Source organism: Phalacrocorax carbo, chromosome 10 (assembly GCF_963921805.1).
Source record: "Phalacrocorax carbo chromosome 10, bPhaCar2.1, whole genome shotgun sequence".
Classification (NCBI taxonomy): domain Eukaryota; kingdom Metazoa; phylum Chordata; class Aves; order Suliformes; family Phalacrocoracidae; genus Phalacrocorax; species Phalacrocorax carbo.
In genome coordinates, this window is record NC_087522.1 from 26,011,051 (window position 1) to 26,036,230 (window position 25,180).

Genomic DNA, 25,180 nt, shown 5'->3' on the forward strand with positions numbered 1-25,180 from the left:
GCAAACATTAATCTTAGTGAATTATCTAGGGCTGTAACAGTATAACAAGGCATAATAGTACAAAATCAGGAAAAGCAAAAAGTCACAATGAAAATCAGGAAAATACAGCTCAGTGTTGGAAGGGTTCATATTTAGTTATTTTTTTAGGGATCTAGAGAAAGAATCACTACTTAAAAGCTAGACTAGACAACATACTGGAAAAGAGATTGCTAGAAAGAAGTCACCTCTCTACAGGTAATGATTAGACGCAACGTACCAAAACACTTGCTTAGATTGGTCTGCTTGTCAATGAAAACCTTGGCAGAGACGACATTTCCAAATGGCATAAACATCTGCAGCAAATCCTGATCCCCAAACTCCTGGGGAAGATGGTATATAAACAGATTGGCTCCCTCTGGACCTTCAAACAACAAGTAAGAATATAAATTCAGAAAGAGCGTGGATAATATAGGCCCACTTCACAAAAAATGGTGGAAGAGCCATTCAAGCCAAATTTTCTAGATAAAACAATGAAATTACTGTTTGCACTTCTGGGGAGTACTTGATTCCAGAATAAATCAACATGGCCCTTTGCTGGGATTGATCATTCCAATAATTCTAGCTCTTTCTCACCATTTTTGCTTGTAATTTCCACACTGTGCCAAAACTGGTTCACAGAACTTTGCTGTAATTAAAGCCAAACTAAGTGTGAGCCCCAGATGCTGACTAAAACAAAAATGGCTATGCAAAGCTTGTGGCCCAAAGAAACGAAGTCAGTCTCAATACAAAACACAAGCAATTGCATTACTTGTCATCTGACAGATTCTTTTCTATGCAGCACCCTACATTCTGCTGAAAACTTACTCCTAACATTCTTCATTACTTTACACTGTATGTTAAACTGATTCTGAATCTGAACAGTGAAGAGATTGGCATTAAGTATCTGTGGGAAGAGGTGAAGGACCAAGAAAACAAAATAAGAAAACCACATCTGATTCTCTGACAGTGGGATGTATCAGGCTGCAGACTCACACTCTCCTGTCTGCTGAGAAAATGGAGGAGTACGATTCCTAAGACTAGACAAATTCTGGGGAGAAACTTCTTGTATAAAAACTACTTTGGACAGCCCTTTACAGAGAGACCTCACAAATTTTCCTTATCTTCAGTAACTCTAGGATTCTAAAAAATGCCATCAAACAAAAGCTCTGCAGATAAGATAGCTGCAAGTGCTGAGCTTGCCCTTTTGAAAACATGTCTCAAGTTGTTTCTATAACTTTGTGCTTACCTTCTTTTTGACTTCCCGCTGCACCAATACTCTGCTGTGTTAAGAGACTCTGATTATAGAGTGTGGGCAATGCAGCAGCAGCATATTGCTGAATTCCAGAATAAGCCTGCGTGAGGGCTTCCATTGTGCTACCTGTCCCATTTGAGAGACCACCACTGCCAAGTCCTCCATTTAAGGCTGCCATTCCTGTATAAGAAAGAGGAAATAAAGATGACCGAATACTTCCACTGAGCCAGATCAATTACCTTTCAAATACTCTATTCAAATACTGTCACAAAAAGGTATGGATCAGAAAAACGCCCCACCCGGAACTAGCACAGCTTGAGGAATGATAACCAGCTACTCTCCCAACCCACCACAACACACAGCTTACCTGCTAAAGAGCTAACGTTGAGGCCTGCTGTAGCCCCTGCCAGCGTCTGCAATGCTCCAAGAGAAGCCATTGGATTAACAGAGGAGCTGCTGCTGGAGCTAGGTGAGGAACCTGCTATTAAAATAAGATAATTAAACTTCAAGTAATATTTTTTGGTCCTGACAATTCAACTTCTTCATTAAGTTATTTCTGTAGGAAAGGCTAGTAAGGAACAGACTAAGGCAACACAGTATACTTTATGTCAAAACAAAATCCCAAACCCACACAACTTGATTGATCATACTGCTTCTACCTTCTAATCCCTTCCTAGATTGTCTACAGACTCTGCACTGTGTGGACTTACAAGTTCCCCAAATACAAAATGTAGCAGTGCAGATGAAAGAAAATCAAAAAGGTAACTATGCATAATGATCATCTAGATTTTTCCACCAATTATGCAATTTGAGTACAATCTGGGATGGATGTCCAAATACGCATCAGGTGAACATCTGGATGACAGATGGATAGAAGTCAAGCCAGTAGTCATCTCATCTGCAGTTAGGCTTAAGAGATTATCAGAGTAGATGTTGCCATATGTCCCACAGACAAGGCAAGCATTTACTAACATGTTGTACTGAACACCTATACTCCAAGTTTTTTCAAGGTCTAGGTATGGTTCAGGAGGGATGCTCTGAATGATTACTTGATCATTGACACACAATCATTTATTAATGTGACTGGCGATCAGATTGTTGTTTGGATTCAGCTCCCCACCACCTAAGCCGTCCACCAGCATGATCAAAAATGGAACAGAGTCCTGAGATATGTCTCTCATCAAGGAAAAGGAACCTGCAGAGTGCTGTGGAACAGCCAAAACTTACAGAGGGAAAACCAATCCCAAAGAATCACACAATAGCAGCATAACTGCATTTGAAAGGAACCTTTGTGGATCATCTAGTCTAATGGTCTGCTCAGAGCTGGTCTAACCTCTGAGTTATGTCAGCCTGTTCAGGTTCCTTTCCAATTGTACTCTGAATCTCTGAAATGATAGATTCCACAGTCCCTCTGGCACCTGGTTGCTGAGCTTAATCACTCTCACCATTAATTTTATTTTTCTTTTATATCCAGTCAGAATTTTCTCTGTTGCAACCTGTGTCAGTTACCCTTGTCCTTTCACTGTACACTTCTGAGGAGAGGCTGTCTCTGCCTTTTCTAGCATGTCTGGTATTTGAACTTCACAACCTGCCAGTCCCTTTCCCCACTTCAACAAACCAGAGAACAAACTTGCTATGGTCAGTAGACGACAGAGTGAAAAAGGAAATTTTAGTTCTAAACTCCAGTCACAGCAAATTGTAATCTGACAATTCCAGCTCTGCTACTGCATGAGAAAATATGGGAGAATTTCTCAGGTGCGTTCATCTTCATGCTTTCTCTATGACGAAGCAGCATTAGTGGGCTACAAATGCAACTATTCTTATAGCATCAACTCTTTGGGTTTTGTGTTTGTGGGGTTTTGTTTGTTTGTTTTGTTTTTTCCTCCCCAGGTATAGAATAGAATACCAGAGCTGGGAATCAAGATAAATTTTGAAATGTTCATCTTTAAGGATTGCAGACCACAAAGTTTTTATGGAAAACAAAACCCTGTCCAGCAACAGAACACTCTTTGAACTGAATTCTTTCCTGGGGATTTCTCTAAGTAGAAAACTGTGCAAAGCCCTGGTTTAACTCCTGATCATGTGACATAAGGTTTTTCTGAACAGCTTTTCCTTGTAATCTCTTTATAATCTCTTAGTCCAGCTCCTTGGTCCTCCTACACAACACAAAAAGCTACCTGTGGAAATTTCAAACATGCTCCAACCCCCTTTGGTCTCTCACAATAACAGGTGAGGATGTCACCTCTGTAAGCTGGATTTCAAAATTGGATAAGCAATTTGGCTTTTTATGAAAACCCCAAAACCAAACCCACCTACCATGCCACAGACGCTGGGAAACTGACACCCTGAAAATACAGGGTCTCCCTTCTCATGGCAGGATTTAGAAATAACTGAAAATAGGGTAGAAATAACTGAGTAGGATACTGATTCTCATTTGTGGTAAAAACTGAGCATGTCTGATGTAAGCACAATTTCATTTATTTTTTTCTCGTTTGTTGCATTTAATCATCACATTTAACAATACAACAGCAAAAGAACACTACTTGGACATTCCAGCCTCTCTGGATAATGTACATAACCTAAAGTAAAAAAAAAAGGCAAAAAAACAATACAACCAAACAAACAAACTACAAAAAAATCCAGAAGAGCAAGATACTGATTTTTATGTGCAACTTATACACTCAGTTATAGACAATGCTTTCCAATATATGTGCTAGGGGTCTGTTTATTCTACTTCTGTGAGGTTGTTCTGGTATCCTCGTCTTCATTAATGTCAGAGGAATATAAACTGTACTGTTCTAGTGCACAGAACGTGTTACTTCATGCTTAAGGCATCTTCTATCTCCATGTCCAGAGGAACAGAGTATATCTGCCACAGTACCTGCCTAAAACCACAGATAAACCAAATACGTGATGAGATTGTAATAATGTGACTGGAAAGAGGTCACCTACCTTTCTGCTTCACGATGACCTCAAAAATTCTTTTTACTTTAAATTAATCTGACCATTTGAAGGAAGGAACACAGCAGGTAAAAAAGCCTTTGTTGGTGGCAAAGATACCGACCCTAAACAAAGGCCAGTAAATCTAGTAGTAAAACTTCTTATCTATTAAAGAATCGGCATGAAAATGACAAAAAGAGATTGACAAAACAGGTGACACCTATCCTGAAACAACTTCTAAGGCAACCCATGTCATAACACACTATGGCACAGGCAGCTTCTTACCTGAGCTGGTGAGCACACTCAGGGGACTGCTGGAGGAAGTGAGTGCAGTGGTACCGCTTGGTGTATTCTGAGCTGCACTGGCCGCAGCTGCTAATGCAGCCAGGTTCTGTAATTGCATCGCATTCAGTCCTGCAATACATTGAAGAATGCACAGTGTCTCCTGTAACACTCACCATTGTCCAAGCTTAACAGTCCCAGCAATCTCAGCACATCACAAGGGAGCAATGGGAAGGAGCTTAAAACCCAACAGGATTAATTCTAGTTACTGATCTTTTCTACATTGCGATTCCTTGTTGTAACCAAGAAAGTAGTTTTTCTTTGCCCAGATACACGAGTTTCCATAGAAGACCAGGTAGTCATGGTCCTAGATGTAGACTTCAGAGTACAGAAATTTTCAAGCAGTGTTCTCTTCAGTCACAAAAGCGTAGCAGCTGCAGCTGAGAGTTAAGCCAGAGTCTGACAGCTCATCTGCAAGCCAGAGAACTTGTCTAGATGCCAGCCAATGACTTCTTGTCCCTCCACTCTCTTTTTATGGGAACAGCAATAACTGCAGAATTCTTCCAAGAAGGCCTACATGCCACAGTGGCCATGAAAGTCACACCTTTAACCCACCATCAGCTGAGTATCAGCATGTTTTCTTTTGTCCCCTTAGCAGCCAAGAATCAACAGCCAATTGTGAGACAATGTCGAGTGGCAACTCATGACCACAAGATCAGCCAATATATGTGTAGGCTAGTCAGATGGTCAAACAGAAGTGGTATCGAAAATGGGAAACATCAGACATGTTGTGGGTAAGCAGCAAGGAATACTGCAGGGGGAGGTAGTTCATCATTGTGTTGATGAACTTCTACTGGTCAATTAACTCATCTGACTCACCTTAGTTTTGAGTCATAACTTATGGATGAAGTGATTCGGTCAGTACTAACACTATAGTTTGCCCTCTTTTCCTGCCATGGGATTACCACTGCTATCATTCTTCTGAATTCTGTATTTTAGCCATCCTTTGGTATGCTAGCTCCACACTTCCAATTCTGCCTCTCTTCTCTTTTCACTTATTTCCTCTTTTTGTCTCTACCTTTGCTTATTCTAACAATTCCTCCTCTTCGAATTCAGACAGTCCCTAGTAATTCTTCCCTACGAAATTAAAACCTAAATTAATTTAATCACCATTCATATAACAACATCAAAATGTCCTAGGCAGATATGTCACCTCATCTTTCAGATGCTTAGTAAGTACTTGGTGACAAAGGACCCATCTCAAACAATTAACACCTCAGTTTTGTAATTTAAGTACATAAACAGACAACATAAGAATGTATGTGACAATGCAGTATAAACTATTTATTTTTAAAAAAACTTCTACCTTTAGCATAGTTCATTTGGGGTTTATCTTTTTCAATGTTTTCTCTTTGTGACAGGGTCTGTTTCCCTAACTACATTTAGTGCCTGAAACAAGAGGATTCTGCCTTTATTTAGATTCTCGCAGTGCCATTGTAACATGAAAGCATGAAGTTGAAACAAAAAAGTTATATTTTTTGGTTTTATTGTGCTACTGAGGGTTAAAAGTGCAAGTGTTAAAGCTAGTGAAGAACAGAGCAGCTTGCTTCCTTTCTGAAGTAGTTTGGCATGTGCGCGCTGCACCTGTCCTCTTGTCATTGCATTATTTTCCCATTTGCTTTCAAATAGGGTCAAGATTAAATTTGTCTGCAAAGACTGATATAGTTTGGGATCTAATTACCTACTTAATTTTTCTTTCTATGAATATCAAGAGAGGAGATCAGCTGAGATATTAACAGGACTTTGAAATTAAAACTATTTCTGTGAAGAATTCACAGACTTGGAATAATTCTTTTAAAACACCATGGAACTTTCTATTTATATGCCTGAGTTCACAGTTTTTAAGATTTTTTTTAAATAATGAAGACACAATTACCCTGGAAACTTCACAGGCAACCTCAGCTAGTCAGCCCCTGCCCCAATCCTTACTGTAGTAACAATTCACATGAACTGCTGTACTGTTTTTCTCCTTCATTACTACTTGCTTTTAACCTACATAAGAGGGGTGAAAAACAGTATAAAGCACATAAAATCTATTATAGATCACCACCGCACAGGATATTAGTGAAACTGATTTTTAAAAAATTGCTTTTGGCAAGAGTGTTAGATCTAAGGAGCCCTGAAGAGGTCTAACATTAGAAAAGTAGACATAAGAAGCTAAGGTTAGAATCAACCTCGAAGTTCTTACAACTGAAAACATAACACTTTGCAAAAGCTTGTAATAGTTACTGATGGGTGTACCAACACAAGTCAGATGTACAAAGACACTTTACTTTCTTAACATTTTTAGATAAACCTCGCACAGACGGGGCATGTACTATTGTGGATTACCATACAACTCCAGGAGGCAATTTTGAAAGCTTAAAATGTTCAGTATTAAAACCAGAACTATAGTGTTTTTTGCCAGCAGAAGAACGTGAAGAATGTGGTGAATGGAGTTACTAACATGTTTTATTATTCCCTGTGAAGATAGAAGAGACAATCGATCTGCAGCCCCAGTACTGCTATACTTAATGAATATTCTGACTAGCCGTCCATAGCAAGGAATATGACTCATACCTATTAAGCTGATATTCCCTAGCAGCGATTGTGTAATCAATCGTAATTCAAATTAAGGAATTAAAGAACCTGAATGAACGACTGGTTCACATTCCTACCAACACTGCATTTTCACCTTTGATTTATTTAAGAACAAAGAATTTAAAAACGGGAAACCTAAGAATCCATTATCACTTAAATACCTGCATTAGTGCTTACTGCAAAACACAATGCTTCAAATATGCAACCTGTTTGGATGAAAATAAATATACAAAGCTATCTTTTTGTACCCATAAGGGAAGACAATTTTAAATGCCAGAGGTAGGGGAGATTACCAGGATACCATAACTTACCTTAGGGAAAATGGTTAACTAAGATTAAGAAACATCCACACTTGTAGCAGAGGATTCCTGTCATTCCAAAGGAGTGGGTAAACTCAGGTCTACTTATTTCAAATCAGGTTAATGTCTCTACAGCCTTTTGGCTACTTTCTCTATCCTTCTCCTCTTTTCTTTGGCACTAAGTTTGTCTTCTGTTGGAAAAAACTCACCTCCGATTGGGTGGAGGCTGCTCAGTGTGTTCAGGTTCCCAGATGACGCAGCTGCTGTCTGCTGAAGGAGCTGCAAATAAAGCTAGACATTACACCAAAAAACAAAACAAGAGTGAGAGTGAGGGATGGCTCCGCTTCTGGGAGAAACTGCATCACACCACAGCCAGAGCGCTGTCACCAAGGGAATTCCCACTGCCCATGCACCACATTGTAGCAAAGCATAAAGAGAATTCCCCTTATGCAATACAGCCAGAGCACCACCAGAGTGAAAATCCACGTTGCCCGTGCATCACATTGCAGCCAAAGCAACAGCACAATGCTTTCCCCACTTAACATAGTCAATGTTGAGGGAAGTTTACAGCTAATACACCAAGACAAAACTGGTATAATCAGTACTCGGAGATAATTCCTATTCAAAGCATCTCAGGCAGGATTGCCAACCCTAAGGATATATAACCTCAAGCCAGACTTTACAGCTGAACCTGCCAGCATAAGACAAATGGCAAATGCCATACCAAAACCAAAAGAGCCGCTCTGAGAGGGAACCCCCGCCTCAAGCACAATGGCCATGAGAGAAATTTCAAGCCTCAGCTCAGATGCTCTTTAGAAGGATCTCTTATTCCTTTCTCCATTAAGTAGGTGTTGTTATAAAAAACTCCAGTCTACCAAACCTAAAGCAATGATAAAGACAGAATGTCCCCTCTTCAACAGTACACCATACCAAGAACAAGATGAGATTTTCCTTCTGTTTCCCAGACTTTATATTGCATGAATACGGTTCTCTCAGCTACGCCGGCAACCCATACGAGGTACAGCACATCAATTTGAGAAGTTTACCCTTTAGGGACCCAGCAAAATCAACTAAAATCACTAACAGCAGGCTACTTCCTGTTGTGTCATTTTTGCTAAGGAGAGTAGTTTCTCTCTATTTTCTGTGGGTTGTTGGGGGGTGGTTTTGGGGGTTTGGTTTGTGTGTTTGTTTTTTTTTTTTCTTTTCATACTGTGCACTGTCAGCTGTTGGTGCTTCCAACCTGATCACCTTTTCTATTTGGACAGCACCAAGTACTGCTCTAGGTTTCACTGGAAGGGGATGAGAGAAAATAGGGTTGAAGAAGGAAAAATGGAAGAGGAATACAAGAACTACATCATCAGACAGATGTGGAAAGGGCATTTATATGAGTAAACACTGAGGCCATAACATATTAAGAAAATCTTCCCAACACAAAGTCATTCTACAGACGATGAGTTGGGGGGAGGGGAAGTTTCAGTAGTTGGGGCTACAGTGACTGGGGTTGAAATCCTCACTTAAATGCATCCTGACTTGCTGTTAGCACACAACTTGATTTCAGCCTCCTCATGCACAAAACAGGCATTATGAATCCCGCTCCTACCTATCAGGATCCTTCTAAAAATGAATACATTAAACACTACAAGATAGTCAGACACTGCAATCCCTGAAGAGATGAAAAGAACCCAAATCAGAAACTCACTGCTAAGTATTGGGGTCCAAGTGTAGTGAGACCAGCCAGGTTTCCCCATACTGAGGCAGCACTGATCTGTTGCATTTGTTGCTGGAGTTGCTGAGCAATTCGTTTCTGCTCTTTGTCCTTCTGTGTGTCTGCAAATTTTACCACAATGGGAGAAGAGCAACCCTGCAAACAGCAATTCAAACAATTACATACTTGCTATCCCCAGCAGTCACAAAAATACTGCATTAAGACCCAGTCATTGGAAGCATTCCCCTCTCCTCCCCGTACAGGCATACATACAGGCCTCATTCCCACTCTTGTTTTATTTTTCTGGTATAGCATCTATATATTTTTAAACAGCACATTTCATTAAAGGTTCTCGTTTGCATTTAATCTATTTTGTATTTTGGTATTTCCTCTGCAAATGAAGTTTTTATCTCGAGCTCTAAAATAGGAGCAGAACAAACACAGAGGGACAGGAGTAGTATTTGCTAAGAAACGCACGCTGCACTTATCCTTCTCTGCTCTCTAATCCTCCAAACTCCACAGTGACTGCCTGACAAATTACATCTTTCACTGACACCCACTAACTTGTTTTACCTCCATGGTCTGTGCTTGATGCATTGCTTTGATTGCCGTTTGTGCCATGGCTCTTGTTGTAAAAGTCACAAATGCACAACCTAGGGAAAGAACAAAAAGGAACCAAGTTATACACTACACCCACAATTACTGGGATGAATGAAGAAATGAAAATTCCTACAGGAGAGGGGAGGTGGAATCACAGAAAGAGCTCAAATGCCGCCTTGAGTTGCAAAAGGCAGGACCCAGTGGAGAACCTTGAACTGTCAGAAAAGCTTCCTGCTTACCTCGGCTCAGGCCATCCGGGCCCCGTAATATCCTGCATTCTTCAATCTGCCCAAAGGGGGAGAACATCACTCGGATATCATTTTCATTGCACTTCTTGGATATCATTCCAATAAACAACTTCCTATCTTCTACTGCTAAGAAATCAAAGGACAAGAGTATTACCAGCAAATATGTACTTACTAGATCTTATTTTGTCAAGTCTTCAACAAGAACTGCAGTTATATCCCTTGTATTTGGGGTAGGGACTTGTCAAAACCAGTCCCCCAATAATGGAATCTCTTCAGTTTAAGAGGATGCATATGAGACACCTCAGTGAACCTGAAGGATGCCCGTTTTATGATGTTTTACATTTACAATTTGCTGACTGTTGCTCTGTTGCAAGCTTGTGAACTACAAGAATGTAAGAAAAGGAAAAAATAGATCTGATTCAGCACTTCCCTGTATCTCCTACATTCAGTTCTGAGTGACAGAAGAATTGAATGTATTTTATTGGCCTATTTTCAACCTCTCTCCTCTGCCTGTTGCATCTTTAGACTACCAACATACCTAACTGCATCTAAACAAGCAAGTGGCCTGCAGAAAGCTTCTTTCTAGCCTCTTTATCATGCCAATCACTTAAATTTCGATCTCCTTATTTCCTCATGATCCTGTCTTAACAGTGGAAGCAACAGCAGTTGCTAAAACAGAACAGTTTTAGTTCTGTTTCAGATTAATCCGTTCTGATCTGTACCAAAAGCATGAAAATAACACTTCAAATCAGAATGATCGACTGTGTGCTACTGTATGTTGCCTCTAAATGTTGATGCTACTAGGTATATTAGAGTTGAAGAATACCTTTCAGTGTGAAGACTATTTAAAAATAAATGGTCCAGGAAGACATTTCTTGTAACTTTTCACTTAGTGGTTACTAATGTCAGTTTAAGGTCACTTAAGGGAGTGGGGTGAATTCAAATTATTCCTCTTGTTTTTCATATTTAAGGATGCTAATCACCTCTGAAATGCTTTTAAAGGATGAAGCAAATTATGCAGAATACCATTTGGAAATATAAAGCCGTTTGCAAATACAACATTCAGCACAATACAAAATATAATACATGAAGGATGTAGCACAATTTGAAGCTTCAAGATAGAAGTCTACTCCTATTTAGTGCCATGGTGAGGGGAAAGCAACTTATTTGCTGAGTCTTCTATGGTGTTGAAGGGGGAAAATTCCAAACTATTCCAGCTGCCATTACTTTAACTCACTATTAAATCTTAACATTGTACCCAAAGTTCACTTTCAAGCTCTTAGAGCAGAAAGCTGCTTTCAAATCCCTTTTGCCGTCCATTTTAATTCAAGAGATCCAGAATCCTTTTTATTAATGGCAAGTCAAAATACTTTTTAAACTGATGCTTTCTTATTTATATTTTCACCTACACCTTTTACTAAAACTCATAATAGCTGTAGAACTGTCACCCTAAAATTCCATTAAATACTTTTTCCCCTCTTCCCGTTATTTTCCTGGTGGGGGTGGGTGTGTAATGCCAGACCAGTTTTAGTTTACAGAACCTATCCTGTTCTCCTCCCAACAATACTTCAAAAGAATTACTCTTTTCTAGATATATTTACACAGAAACATGTTCTGTATACACATGGAGGAATTTGCAGATGGAATTACTCCTACTGTATGTTACCCACATATCCCATCTTCTGTTTTCAATTATCTTAATATGTAAGCTTTCTGGAACCGGAATTATCTTCTTCACGAGGCAACACTAATCTTACAGTGACTATGGCAAATGAAGAAAATAAAATTCAGCCAAGCCTAGGAAGGCTGAAACTACAAGGTGATAAACACTTTCTTTGCTTATCTTGCAGCAATATGTATAGGCTCACACACATTTGTGCATGTACGTAAGTAAGTATATAAACTCATCATGTAAATACATGGATAATCATTTACCCAATGGCAGATGCTACATGTCTTAATCCATCTGAAATGGCCAACGTGCAGAAATAGTCCGTTTTCTCTCTGCTGAACGGTTGTGAACTGTGTATACTACAATGTCCTGGTTTTGTCTGGGATAGAGGTAATTTTCTTCACTGTAGCTAGTGTGGGGCTGTTTTGGATTTGTGCTAGAAACAGCGTTGATAATGCAGAAAGGTTTTAGTTGTTGCTAAGTAGGGCTTACACTAGTCAAAGACTTTTTCAGCTTCCCTTGCTTTGCTAGGTGCACAAAGAGTTAGGAGGGGACACAGCGGGCACAGCTGACCCCAACTGACCCAAGGGGATATCCCACACTATACGATGTCACGCTTAACATATAGAGCTGGGGGAAGACAAAAGGAAAGGGGGGACGTTTGGAGTTTGGCATCTGCCTTCCCAAGGAACCATTATGTGTGATAGAGCCCTGCTTTCCTGGAGACGGCTGAACACCTGCCTGCCTACAGGAAGGAGTGAATGAATGCCTTGTTTTGCTTTGCTTGCATGTGTGGCTTTTACCTGTTAAACTGTCTTCATCTCAACCCACAAGTTTTCTCACTCTTACCCTTCAGATTCTTTCCCCCATCCCACCGGGGAGTGTGAGCAAGCGGCTGTGTGGTTCTTAGCTGCTGACTGGGGCTAAACCATGACATACAAGATGTTTTGACTCCCAGCCTAGCTGCAACAGGCCTTGCTTCAAATTGGTCAAGCACTTGAAAAAGCATTTCTAGATTTCCCAGAATCATAGAATGGTTTGGGTTGGAAAGAACCTTAAAGATCATCTAATTCCAAGCCTGTGCCATAGGCAGGGATACCTTCTACTACATCAGATTGCTCAAAGCCCCATCCAACCTGGCCTTGAATGCTTCCAGGGAGGGGACATTCACAACCTCTCAGGGCAACCTGTTCCAGTGTCTCACCACCCTCAGAGTAAAGAATTTCTTCCTAATATGTAATCTAAACCTACCCTCTTTCAGTTTAGAACAGTTAGCCCTCATCCTATCACTATACTTCCTGATATAGAAGCCCTCCCCATCTTTCCAGCGTGCCCCCTTTGAGTACTAGAAGGCTGATTACAGTCTCCCCAGATCCTTCTCTTCTCCAAGCTAAATAACCTCAACTCTCTCAGCCTGTGCTCACAGGGGAGGTGCTCCAGCTGATCCATCATCTTCATGGACCTCCTCTGGACCCACTCCATGTCTGTCTTATCCTGGGGGCCCCAGAGCTGAACACAGTGCTGCAGGTGGGGTCTCACCAGAGCACAGAAGGGCAGAATCAACTCCCTTGACCTGTTAGCCCTTCTTTTGATGCAGACCAAGATACAACTGGCTTTCTGGGCTGCAAATACACATTGCTGGCTTATATTCAGTTCTTCATCCACCAATAGCCCCAAGTCCTTCTCCATAGGGCTGCTCTCAATCCACTTATCACCCAGCCTATATCCATGTTTGGAATTGCCCCGACCCAGGCACAGGACCTTGCACTTGGCCTTGTTGAACTTCATGAGGCTCACACAGGCCCGCCTCTCTAGCCTGTGCAGGTCCCACTGGATGGCATCCTTTCCCTCTAGAGCATCAATCACAGCGCTCAGCTTGGTGCCATCCACAAACTTGCTGAGGGTGCACTCAATCCCACTGTCCATGTAACCAACAAAGATTTAAACCACCTTAGTACAAAGAAGAACTGACTGGATGTTTCCCTAACTGACAATATGGTTCTACCACAAGCAGCAGCAGTGGGAGATACTGAGTAATGGAATTTTAGAGACATCACTTATGCTACCTACTACACTGAAAACACACCTTTTTCTTCCTGCTCTACCCCCACCCCCCTTTTCTTAAAAAAAAACAAACAACAAAACAAAACAAAAAGCAAAACCACAAACAAACAGGTCTCCAATTAAAGACGACTTCATCAGAAGCTGTTCAACAAAGGAAAATCCTCGAGGTTCCCTATTAACACAGATGATGCCACCAAACTCAGACTTTAGTACAGCTTACCATTACTCTTTTCACTATCAGCTGGTTTCATCTGGATAGGATGGTGCATCTGAAATGTAAAAAGATTATTTAATCCTAGAGACATTCACATTATACTATATTAAATAGACCCCATAAGAATTGTGTAAGAAAGAAATGGTAGCCTAAATTGCTTCTACAAAAGAGCATATGAAACAATACATAAATTTCTAGAAGAAAGAAAAGCTTTCCTAATGACAGGCCACCATTCCTCCTCAGAAATTAGTATAGGAGCCATGCCCATGCACTTCACTACCATATTACTCCCCCAAATATTCAAAAATTCCCTTAAGATCTGTTATCATACAAATCTCATGACACTGCCCTTTTGAACAGGTCTTTTAAAACATGATTGGAGGGCAAGATAATGTATGTTTGTATATCAGTGGTGCCAGAGCTCAGAAACATAAGATACGAGTTGCAAAGAAAGAAAGTATGGCTCTTCTCTTACCCCTGGGAGGATCTTCATGTTGTGAAGAGCATTCTGTGCTTCTAGTGCGGCTTTACGGGTATAAAATGTAACAAAACAGCACCCTGCAATTGAAACAAAATGCTGAGAAAGAACACTATGAATCTTGATGTACAGAAATTGCAACTCCTGCACTTCTATCTTTCGAATGCAAAACGTACAACAAGTATAAGAGGTTAGACACTGAAATAGGTAGGTACTACTGATTGTGACTGCTTAAGAAAGATTTCTAAATGTAATAAAAATAGGATACATTCAGAACTTACCCAACATCACCAATACACCATTAAACCAAACATATAGATACATCTGCCAGATAATTGTTGGCTACTTCCATTATCAAACTCAACAATTACGTGCCAGTGCTAAAAACCTACCTAGTTTCCCAGGAAATGAGATCTTGCATATAACTGAAGTGCAAATCCAGGTAGTGCATTTAGTTAGGATTTGATGTACACAAATGACTAAGACCTCCATGTTTTATTTTATGTGAAACTGTGGCACTTCCAGCAACATTTTGGTCATACCACAGCATCACAACGATGCTCTGGAACAACAACAACATTAATTTGATTGCAATTTGCAATTGCTTTGCAATTATAATCCATATTCTTCAAGCATCCCCATTACTTCTGAGCTCTGAAAAAAATTATTATTTTCTTATCTCAGCTAATGACTGGATCACAGTCCAAGTGTAATTAGACACGTACACTTAAAGACAGACTATAAAGCCTGGGCTTGCATGCACAGCTGGTCACACAGAGCTCCAACACACAGGGGTATCTGAATCCGCAAACAGCTAAGACTGTAACTATGTGAAACAGGCTGAAGACCCCAAGTCTCACGTGAGAAGCACAGAAGTTCTCACCTTTGCTTTGAGGAGGGTTTTGGCTCCTGTCCCTCAAGACATTGATTTCATAGACAGCACCATACTGTTCAAAAAGTTCTCTTAGATCCTTCTCACACCAGCTCCGTGGGACCTGACCCACAAACATCTTGATAGCATCTAGATCAGGTTGATCTGGGTGATCCAGTGTGCCATTCATTTTCTTTGAGCTATGAAAAACAAGAAGGAATTTCTGGTTGTATCTTTCCATAGCTTCTAGATGCTATTGCAGCTAGGAAAAGCATGCTTACAGCAAGATAAAAGACACATATTTCTACACATATATAAATGTATATGATTAAAATATACATGTAAAGGGAGACTCTTGCACCTTCCCAGTCCTGCATACAACTCAGAAACATCATTCACATTCATTGGCAAGCTGTGTACTTGGAAACCAAGCATTCTCTACACAGCTGTTTAAATCTTCTCTTAACATTTTTTGCTATAATGTCGTCAGCTGAGATTCATCTGAGATTCAGAACACAAATCTGTTGAGCTAACTGAAAAATATCACCAGCTCAACAATGTAAAATTTTTCAGAACAAGAAACCAGAACAGGAAGGAACCTAAACTCAGTCTACCCGCAGACTACTGAAGTTATCAGTAACCAGTGAAAATGAGGAATGTTTTTTTTTTCCCCGTTGTTTTCCAATGTAACTATCTGGAACTGTTTCCCAGGGTGAAGATCCACCTTAAAACAGAGAAACAGGTACAACTGAACAGGTGAGAAGTTTCATTAAAGGTCTGCAAGGCAATAGCTCTTTGTGAAACTAGGGAACTTTCAACAATATTTGGCAAACAAGCAGGTTTAGGTTGTACATGAACAGGTTAGGATTGGACAATCTAGTTAGTCACAGACTGAATCAAGCCGAGTAATGGTACGGTGTTAACATAAAAAAAAAGTTAACTTCTTAGGCTATAACAACACAGAAGTTTTGGGTATGGGAATCTTCAACAGCCTTCAAGGCATTGAATCTAGCCATATGAACAATTTACAGCCTATTAAAAAAACTGTTATACTCCACCCAGCTAGGTGACAGTCATACACTGTTTTCTGCATTGATTCCTCATTGTTTGCCAAGCGCAACGTGAGGTCATATCATCAGTAGTCAGAGCCTGGTATACCACAAGACCCATCTCTGTGGAAGACCGACTGTAATGACATCCTACTGTAGCTATAATGGTCAGCAATTTTAACATACTAATCAACACCTGCATAATCTAGAAAGGACAAGGGGAGTGGAATAATAAGTATACAATGATTCCCCCTGCCCCCAAACTCTTTGTTGAAGAATATAGGTGGCCGCCTTTGAGAATCGTCAGCTCTCTTCACCTCTGCTTTTTTCCTTTAAAGATAGTTTTTGAATGGCTTATCAACTGCACATTACAGTAAATAGTGTTCCTCTCACTGTCCACCTGTAATCATACTCTCCCCTGAATAGAATTAAAAAGCAAAAATGAAAAATTCCAAACCAGGCATCGTGTAGTTAATTTTTCCCTTCAATACGCTGCTGTTCAGAGCCTAAGGGAAAACTGATGCTGGGAAACCTCATAGTTTTATAACTGTATGAGCAGACCTCAGAAACAATAAAGCTGCTTACTAGAAGGGAAGGGAATCATCATAAATCCTTTCACCCCTCTCTACCTTCCACTCAGAAAGGGTCAGCACCTCTCCAAATATCCAAGGCAAACAACACCTTTTGCAAAGAGGTAAATTACCTCTTTTCATACAATGTCCTTTCACTCCAATTGAGAACAACTGGAAATCATTAACTCTCTTCCAATAATAATTTTCAGCCCTGCCGTCTATGCCATGGGCAGCTTCAAGACCATAGCATGGCTTCTGTAACTGGGCAACTCTTAACATGACCTCAAGACACTCTCTTTCCTAATTAAAAGGTTTAGTCTGGAGCCATTAATAGAGAAGAACAGAAACTGTTCTCTCAACAACTTCGTTAACTGATTGTATAATATCAGTACCTGTAGCATACTACAAACAGTACTGCCAAATAGCTTTATTCCTCCTTAGCCGTCATCCCCAAAATTATCACATCATTTTTGCCCCATCCAGAATCCAACATCAGTTGTAAATGCCCACTAGGATTTCTTCAAGAAAACAAACTGCAGAGCCTCCTATCTCTCTTCCCATCCCCATCCCCCCCCTCCCCAAGGCGAGTTCATCAGACAGCAGAGGCTTCAGAGACAGCAATTCCAACTACGACTTTAGTTATAAACTCAGACGTGAGGACAAAATACTTACACAGGGCTAGCATTCAAGGAGCAATGGTCCACCATCATCTCTGGGAGGAAATCCAACTTGAACGCAGCCATCACCTCAGTCTGTGACAAACTACTAATGCTAAATCAGTGTATTGCCTAACCCCCAACCAACACCTCTTCCAAAAGTTCTGCAGGTCTTAACACTCAGCCACACAAAAAACACTCAAACCACAGAAACAGAAGCTCAGGGAGACCAGCAACAGACACCACAAACAGGCTGGACTGGGACAGGGACATGGAATCCCAGATTAAAAAGGGGATGCGACCATGTGAAGGGAGGCTCAGCTTAATACATAATGAAAATGCTGATGCACTGGGCTTGTTTTGTGCAATTTTTCCTGGCAAAGCAGTACTGAGTGCACTGTCAGATAAACAGAGTGTCAGATCCATGAAGATAGCAATGGGTAACAGAGCAGAAAGAATACAAACTCCAGTCTTTCCATCCCCAACTAACTCCTTGCCTCCCAAAACGGCAGTCCAAGGCCTTGAGGTTCAGGCAGACACTTCCCATATCACCAATATGAAGGTGTGAAGTCAAGAGGTTCCTTCATCATAAATATTTTCAGTGGCTGATCTCACTCTTTTCACCTTATGCACTATTTTTGACACTCTCCTAATTTCTGGGGAGACAAATGCAAACTAAAATGTTTCTCTGAACCTGCTAAAAAATGAAAGCTCACTCAAAAAGTGAAATGCTCACTTTTTGATCACTCAAAAATTCCTTAACTACTGCAGAACATCAAAACCTACTCCTTTTATAGGAGGAAAACATACATTGTTCTGAAAACAATGCCCATCATGCATCTATAAATCCAGAGACATACAGAACCTATAGATGAGAAAGAAAAGGATAAATAGTGATTTGTTGAAAACTGTTTTATAATCTTTGAAAACACTGATCAGAATACCTCAGCTGCTTCATCATTAAACTAGGGATAACATGTTGATCAAGGAACCGTGAGGTGTATTTATGCACACAAAGACCTATTGATAAATCTCAATAGCCAAAGAAATGGATAATACTGGATGCATTGGGAGATGCAGAAATATTTGAGTGCAGAGAATATGTGCTGCAGAGGCAGCTGGGTTCGTCTGACAACTCCAGGAGGGATGATTAATTCATGTTCAACATGAATCCAGATAAGCCTTATGTATAAGGTTGATAGAACCATAAACTCTTAGAGCATCAAGGAAAACATGCTGGGCAGCTGCAATCACTTATTTTTTTGTCTGTCAATGACTGCAATATGTACTTGCAGTTACTTAGACTGGCCAGTATATACAGCTTGCTTTATGCATGCACACTTACAGCACACCAATTATTTTTTCATAAATAATTATTTCCAACCTCTGAAAAAAAAGAACACTTAAAATCTTCTGTCTGCCGTGAGGTTAATTAAATGGTTATTAAAAGTAGTTAGGCCTTGTAATACAAAGAGATATGCACGTTACTGCAAAATAAGAGAGGACATGAATTTAGCACACATCAACAGTAACTACCTCACACATGCTCTTACTATGTGGTAAATGCAAGAAAGCTTATTCTTTAATGAAAAAGGTGTGAGCTACCTGCTAAGCACCACTGTTAAGAGCATGCAAATAGGCACTAGGGAGCACAGGTCAATTTATTAGCCTTCAGTAAATTGTTCATATCTACTTACAGACACATCTTACAAGCTTCCCACTTGAAAAATGCCACATTGTGAAAGTACATCATATTCAAATGTTAAACTGAGCCTGGAGCCCACTTTACGGATTTCTCTAAAATGAGCACACAGAGAAACACTTCAGATTTATATTATTAGAACAGCAGAAGATATGGTGGGGTTCTTGCCACTGTTCACATAATCTATAGACCAACACTGTAAATTCTGGTCTTACCTATGAAGACCAGAATTCATTCCTTCTGGTCTTCCAGTTAGCTTTTTTTGAGCAGCCAGTAAAATACCCCAGCAGCCTTGCTCACTGTAGGTTAGATGAAAGATGATGCTAGCAACAGATACTCTAGAAAATGAGATTTAAAAATGTTACTGAGATTGATTAGTTTCCTGAAGAAAATCACTAAGTCATTATGATTTGACACTATGCCCACCCTTTCCTTCAACTCTCTGCTCCCCAAAATGGAAGTCAGACCTGCTTGTTCCATTAAGACAAAACTGCAACAAGTTATAGGCATTGTCACACTGTCATACTCCATGTCAAATTCAGTCTATTAGCTTTGATAATTAAAACATTAGTTTTGTGCAACTATCCTGCCACATATTAATCTTTAATTATTGTTATTTTTACTCTAATTTCTCCCATGACATGCTCACTTCATTTAATGAACAGCACCAAAACATTTTACGTGCTGTGATGTACAATTTGGGGAAAAGGAAGAATCAATACTAGAATGGTGAGTAAATATCTGAAGGCATGTTAGCCAAGATGCAGTGCCTCAGGGGTACCATACTTCTTCAGTAAGGATGGCAATTTCAGCGATAAAACATAGTGTAGAAATAGGTTTGTTTTAACATTATTTAGCTGAAGGCATCAAGTTAGTGAAACCAAAAGACTGACCGACTTCACTTGTGAAAGTATCAGAAAGAGTGGAAAAATGGTATTTTGCTAGTGCACAGAAATAAAAAAATAATTAAATGAGGAGGCAGTGCTTCTTTAAAATTATACAAAACAGAAAGACATCCTAGCCATAGCTCACAAAGGAAGAAAGAAAAGTAAGAGAGCTAAACACTTATTTTTCACTCAGATGTCAAATTCCTGCAGGATTCCAGATCCATTCTTTGGCTGTTTCTATTCAAAGGATAATAGAAACAATGTCTGAAATTCCAAGCTTTATGGGCTGTAGCTACACATTTAAATGTGGTGCTAATCTGACAATACCAACATTAAAAACTTCTACATAGTACAGATGAAATCTCACTTTTTTACACTTCTGAAGCCCTAGGATATGCTGCACTATATATTGCTATATATGCTCCTCAGAGACTGCAGAGTATAAATGCTAAAAGTTTTGCTTTAATTTTTAAATTTACAGAATTACATTACATCCTGGGGCACAAAACCTTAAAAAAAAAAAACCCACACGAAAAAACCCACACAATAAACACCCAAAAAAACCCCACCACCAAAACAAAAACAGAACCCTCAAAACAAAAAAACCCCGTGTTGTGTCATATTTTGTTTCCTAAGAAAGCCTTGTTCATTTCAATGAACAATTAACTCTGAAAGATAAAGATAATACCATCTTTTACTTTATACAGTCTGAACCTCAGAGGACTTATACAAATCTGAAGCTGAGGAGCTACTGGGATGGTGAGACTGAACTATGGGAAAGGGTGCAGGCTATGGGGAAATCAGATGCTATGAAGCTTTGAAGGAGACAGGTCCTAGAATAAACTTCCTCTTGTATTATCTGTGTATATCCAGATCCCTACAGTGTTGCTGAATTGCAGTTTTGTTTTTAAACAGATAACCCCTAGGTTACACGGCTCAAAATACAGCAACTACTTGTCAATATTTTGTTGTTTCATTGTTGATCATGTAAGCATGTGGTCAGGATGCTTTCTGCCTATGTTGAAATCCAAACCGTCTCCCCATGCCTCGCTGGGTACAAAAAGCCCCTTACCTAGTTGCCAAAACTGCACTTTCTTCCTCTGCCAATCTCTATGACAGTTACGCACTGTGAGTACACAAGTCTGACACATTGAGAATGTTGAATTTACCATCAAAATACATGTTTTAGACTGCCTACAATTCAGATTAAATTAACAGAAAAACATTTTTATTTATATGAAATTTTTGTAGAAGTTCCCAGGAGGAGAAAAAGGATAGGATGGAATGACAATTGCTTTTATCTCAGAAAAGTAAAGTTTCATGGTGCGCTCTCTTATGCATTTATCTGAGAGCATTTAATTTCTCCATACTCTCCAGACCTAGATAAATTTTCACAAGTTAGGTAAACAAATTTTATTCTAGAAATAGCTTATAATAAGCTTTTTCTTCTTCTCCCCTTTCTCAAAACAGTCCTGGGGGGAAAAATATTTGAGGTAAATCAATACATTCCTGACCTACTTCTCTGGCTTGTGAATGAAGTCCTGTCTACCTGTAGCTTCTACTCCAATTAATTCTGTGAAAGCTCATAAGGAATGAATTCTGAACTTTTGTCTGACTGAAGAATCCCCAGGACTCCCAGCTCTCTGCCAGCAGATGAAGCAACAAGTCACCTATCCCTCTGGCTTTCAGGATGACGTTTTCTCTGCCTAAGCACTCTCAGAAAGGGAAAAATAAAACAGCAGCTAAACTTACCCTTTTATTTGATAGTAAAGACAAATGATTCAAAGCAGATCACACAAAACCTATTTTCTAAAATGATTAAATTAGGGTTTTTTTTCTGGAAAAGGAGATAAAACTTTGCACTGAAGTGAACACATCTTTTATTCTCATGAATTCTAAACAGTGGAGCTTATAAAAAGTAGACAAGAAACACATACAGGTACATTTTCTTTTAAATTGTCATGGGCCTCCTCAAGTACATATGCTTCTTTTGAAAGCTCTGCTTCTATTCTTCCTGCCTTCTTACTGCTATGCAACATTAACTTGAAACAGAATTTACTGCCACACAATTCACAAAGCAGCTGTGGTTTCCTATGTTCATATCAGTAAAGCAGGAGACTGGCAAAGGCAAATTTGAAACTGGTAAGAGGGAACGCTTACTAAATTCACAGTAAAACAGATATTTAATGAAGGTGACTTCTGTAATCCTGTCAAAGCTTGACAGGATTTGAGCACAACTGGATGCTTGCAGGGATATATTTTTCCACTTCTATTTACTGCACATATTAATAAATCCCACCTGTGGTTTTGGCTTTTTTTTTTTTTAAACAATAACCCATGGGCTATACGCATCAAGACACTGCACATAAGAACTACTATGCTCTAGATAACATTAGGAAGCAACAACTAAGTAACCTCATCTTTAAACACAGACTAATCAATAATTATTAAGATTTTAGACCCATTTGTCTAATGCACATAGTACTAGGCATTATCAGAAGGAAACCACAAACTAGACTCTGTCCACCATGGCAGTTCTCAAGTTCCTTAGTCACAACTTTTTAGCTTTCTACATCAGCACATCCAGTGCAACATCTTTAAGTGAAAATAGATACAGAAGACACTGTTTGGATTAAAACCACAGAAGTTACTGATTCTCTGTGGCAACTGAGGTCATAATGATGAGGTAGCAAAACAGTATATAAAGTCCTATATCTGTGTAAGTCTGTTGTATGAGGGGGTTCTGAATGAAGCTGGTCAGAAAAGACCAGCTCGCTTGACCATGCTCGTTCAGCCAGGCATCAAGGGATTGCAAGCTGTGGTAGAAAAGACGACTCTGTTCCCAGCTCTGTACCAACCTGACGCAAAAATCCAAGCAACTTCCCTTAGCTCCTCAACTTCCAGGTGTCATGCAGGCAAACCAGGATGCAGTGATGCTTTCCTGGTACACAGAGAACTGAGGATACTGTTTGCTGCACAGTAAACCCCTACGCTACAGAGGTAAACCTTAACACAAGTATGCCAGTACGCACCAAAAGCAGAACTAAAAAAAGCTGCTCCTACAGATGTGTCTTACCTCTTCACAATAAGTCCAATGAGTCTCAGGATCCTTCAGTGACTGTTACCTGTTTAGCTGCGCAGACCACAGCTAGGACCCAGACTAGTTCCCAGCTACTTGCACACCAATGGACAAAGGGCAAGAGTTGAATGTTCTGTTTTGACCTCCTCCTCACCTAATGCTAAGTGATTAGGAACTTAATGCCTGGAGACATTTACATCTCTGACAAATTTATTTGAATATGAACAGAGGATTCAAAAGTTTTCAGGAAGGAATGACAATACAAGGCTTGTACATTGTTTCCTTTAAAAACAGGCCAATAAAAATCCAGCTGAGCTCTCTGTAGCAGGTATCTATTATTTCTATTAATCAAAACACTTGTAGATTAAAGTGCAGACTGCACACAGACATCCAGTTCCTCCTCTCTGTTCCCCTGCTCGCGTTAGTGCAAAGGCACTTCAAAGGGAACACCAGGTTTTTAGACAGGCCAGTGACTTTAAGCCATCATTTTGTTGGAAATACAAACAGTAAAGTCTAGGAATCAACTAATGCTCTGATAGAAACATCTTTGACCCTAATGTAACAGCAAAAACAAGTAAGGAAGACTTGTACCTACAGTATTACCCACATACCAATGTGATGCAAACAGTTGTGCTTTGACTGCCACACATTTGTCTGACCAGTCTAGATGTCCCTCTTCCTTTTATTTCAAACAACACGCAATGAAGCAAATGCAGTATCAACTGTAATAGGTTGCATGTAGCTTTTATCTTCTTACGCAGCTGGTACCTCCAATCTAACTTTTCAAGTGACAGCTAAGGAGGCAAAACCTTAATGATGGGTACAACAATGTTCCTCCTCTGAGGAGGAAAAGAGATAGCATTTCATGCAAAGGGCAGTAGATTTTTGATCTCCTTGTTGGCAAGATAGTGCAGGTACAATAAACTTACGTGATAGAACAGACTGGACAAATAGTTGGAAAAGACACATCAGAGACTACCAGACACACCACAACAGGTTAGGCTCTCCTGAGCTGACGCCAGAGAGGCTGAGAGACCACCGAGCCAGTTTTGTGGTGAAAACAAACACTATAGATTATTAGCCTTTGCAAATGGCAAAGATAGGTCTGGAACATGCCGAACAGCAGGAAGATGCCTATGCATTTGTGTCAGGACAAACCAAAAAGCACTATGCAAAAAAAAGAAGAGTTGTCCTGTTAAAACTACTCAAGAACTGAACCACACACATAGTAGGTAAATGCTAATTAAAAATGCTCAGCTATTATCAGCACTCTATTCAGTTGCTTTAGTAAGTAACACCAAACCCATCCCCCACATTACACAACAGAAGACACCCAAACCCCAAAAAACACACTTCTGGACCTCAGGAAATGTTACAGCACTAACAGTAATGAGTATATACACTTTCACCTCTTTTTAAAATGCCTTGCAATTGCTTTCAAAATGCCATCATATAACTGATGGACAAATTCAATCTGTGGCATATTCAACATCTGGGTCACTCCTGAGGACAGCTCACACCAAATGGCAGATGGTAGCTCTGCAATACGAGAGCTTGTCTAACAGGAAACTGCATCTGTTTAAATCCAGGAAGCCAAAAAAACCTGCAGCTAGGTCTTGTTCTGCCAATAACCACTAGTAACAGGACGTCTAACAAGAACTCAGAAGCTCAATTATCAGTCTTAAGATCCTCTTATAGCAGAGGAATGAACTTCATAGACTTTAAGACAATGGCCTCCAAACTTCCTCTCATCTCCCCCTGAAACATTCATCTGCTTGCCTGAGAAGGTACACGAGCATGCTGTGAATATACTGACGGGTCTGCAGGCATCGGAATTCTGCAACGCAAGACATCTACAGCCAGCTTCAATTCAAGCTGGGATTTTGCTTTTCTAATTGCACCTCTGCACTCTCTGGCTATGCCCTTGTAGTTCTCAGCGGATAATCCTCCAC

General features: G+C 39.9%; 1 protein-coding gene across 20 annotated transcripts in view; it reads right to left on the reverse strand.

Moving 5' to 3' along the window:
• Positions 1 to 25,180, reverse strand: part of CELF1 (CUGBP Elav-like family member 1) — a 67,590-nt gene that overhangs the window by 18,650 nt on the left and 23,760 nt on the right. For 10 of the 20 annotated variants that reach the window (XM_064462681.1, XM_064462684.1, XM_064462683.1 and 7 more), the window contains 11 exons: positions 15,296 to 15,483; positions 14,410 to 14,492; positions 13,941 to 13,989; positions 9,976 to 10,110; positions 9,710 to 9,789; positions 9,131 to 9,292; positions 7,641 to 7,722; positions 4,496 to 4,624; positions 1,638 to 1,751; positions 1,265 to 1,450; positions 257 to 400 (listed from right to left, as the gene is read on the reverse strand). In XM_064462681.1, coding sequence (XP_064318751.1) covers positions 257 to 400; positions 1,265 to 1,450; positions 1,638 to 1,751; positions 4,496 to 4,624; positions 7,641 to 7,722; positions 9,131 to 9,292; positions 9,710 to 9,789; positions 9,976 to 10,110; positions 13,941 to 13,989; positions 14,410 to 14,492; positions 15,296 to 15,473 — 1,342 coding nt within the window. In that variant the 5' untranslated portion in view covers positions 15,474 to 15,483. The remainder of the gene's footprint in view (positions 1 to 256; positions 401 to 1,264; positions 1,451 to 1,637; positions 1,752 to 4,495; positions 4,625 to 7,640; positions 7,723 to 9,130; positions 9,293 to 9,709; positions 9,790 to 9,975; positions 10,111 to 13,940; positions 13,990 to 14,409; positions 14,493 to 15,295; positions 15,484 to 25,180) is intronic. The other 10 variants (XM_064462695.1, XM_064462698.1, XM_064462692.1 and 7 more) reach the window with 7 other exon arrangements.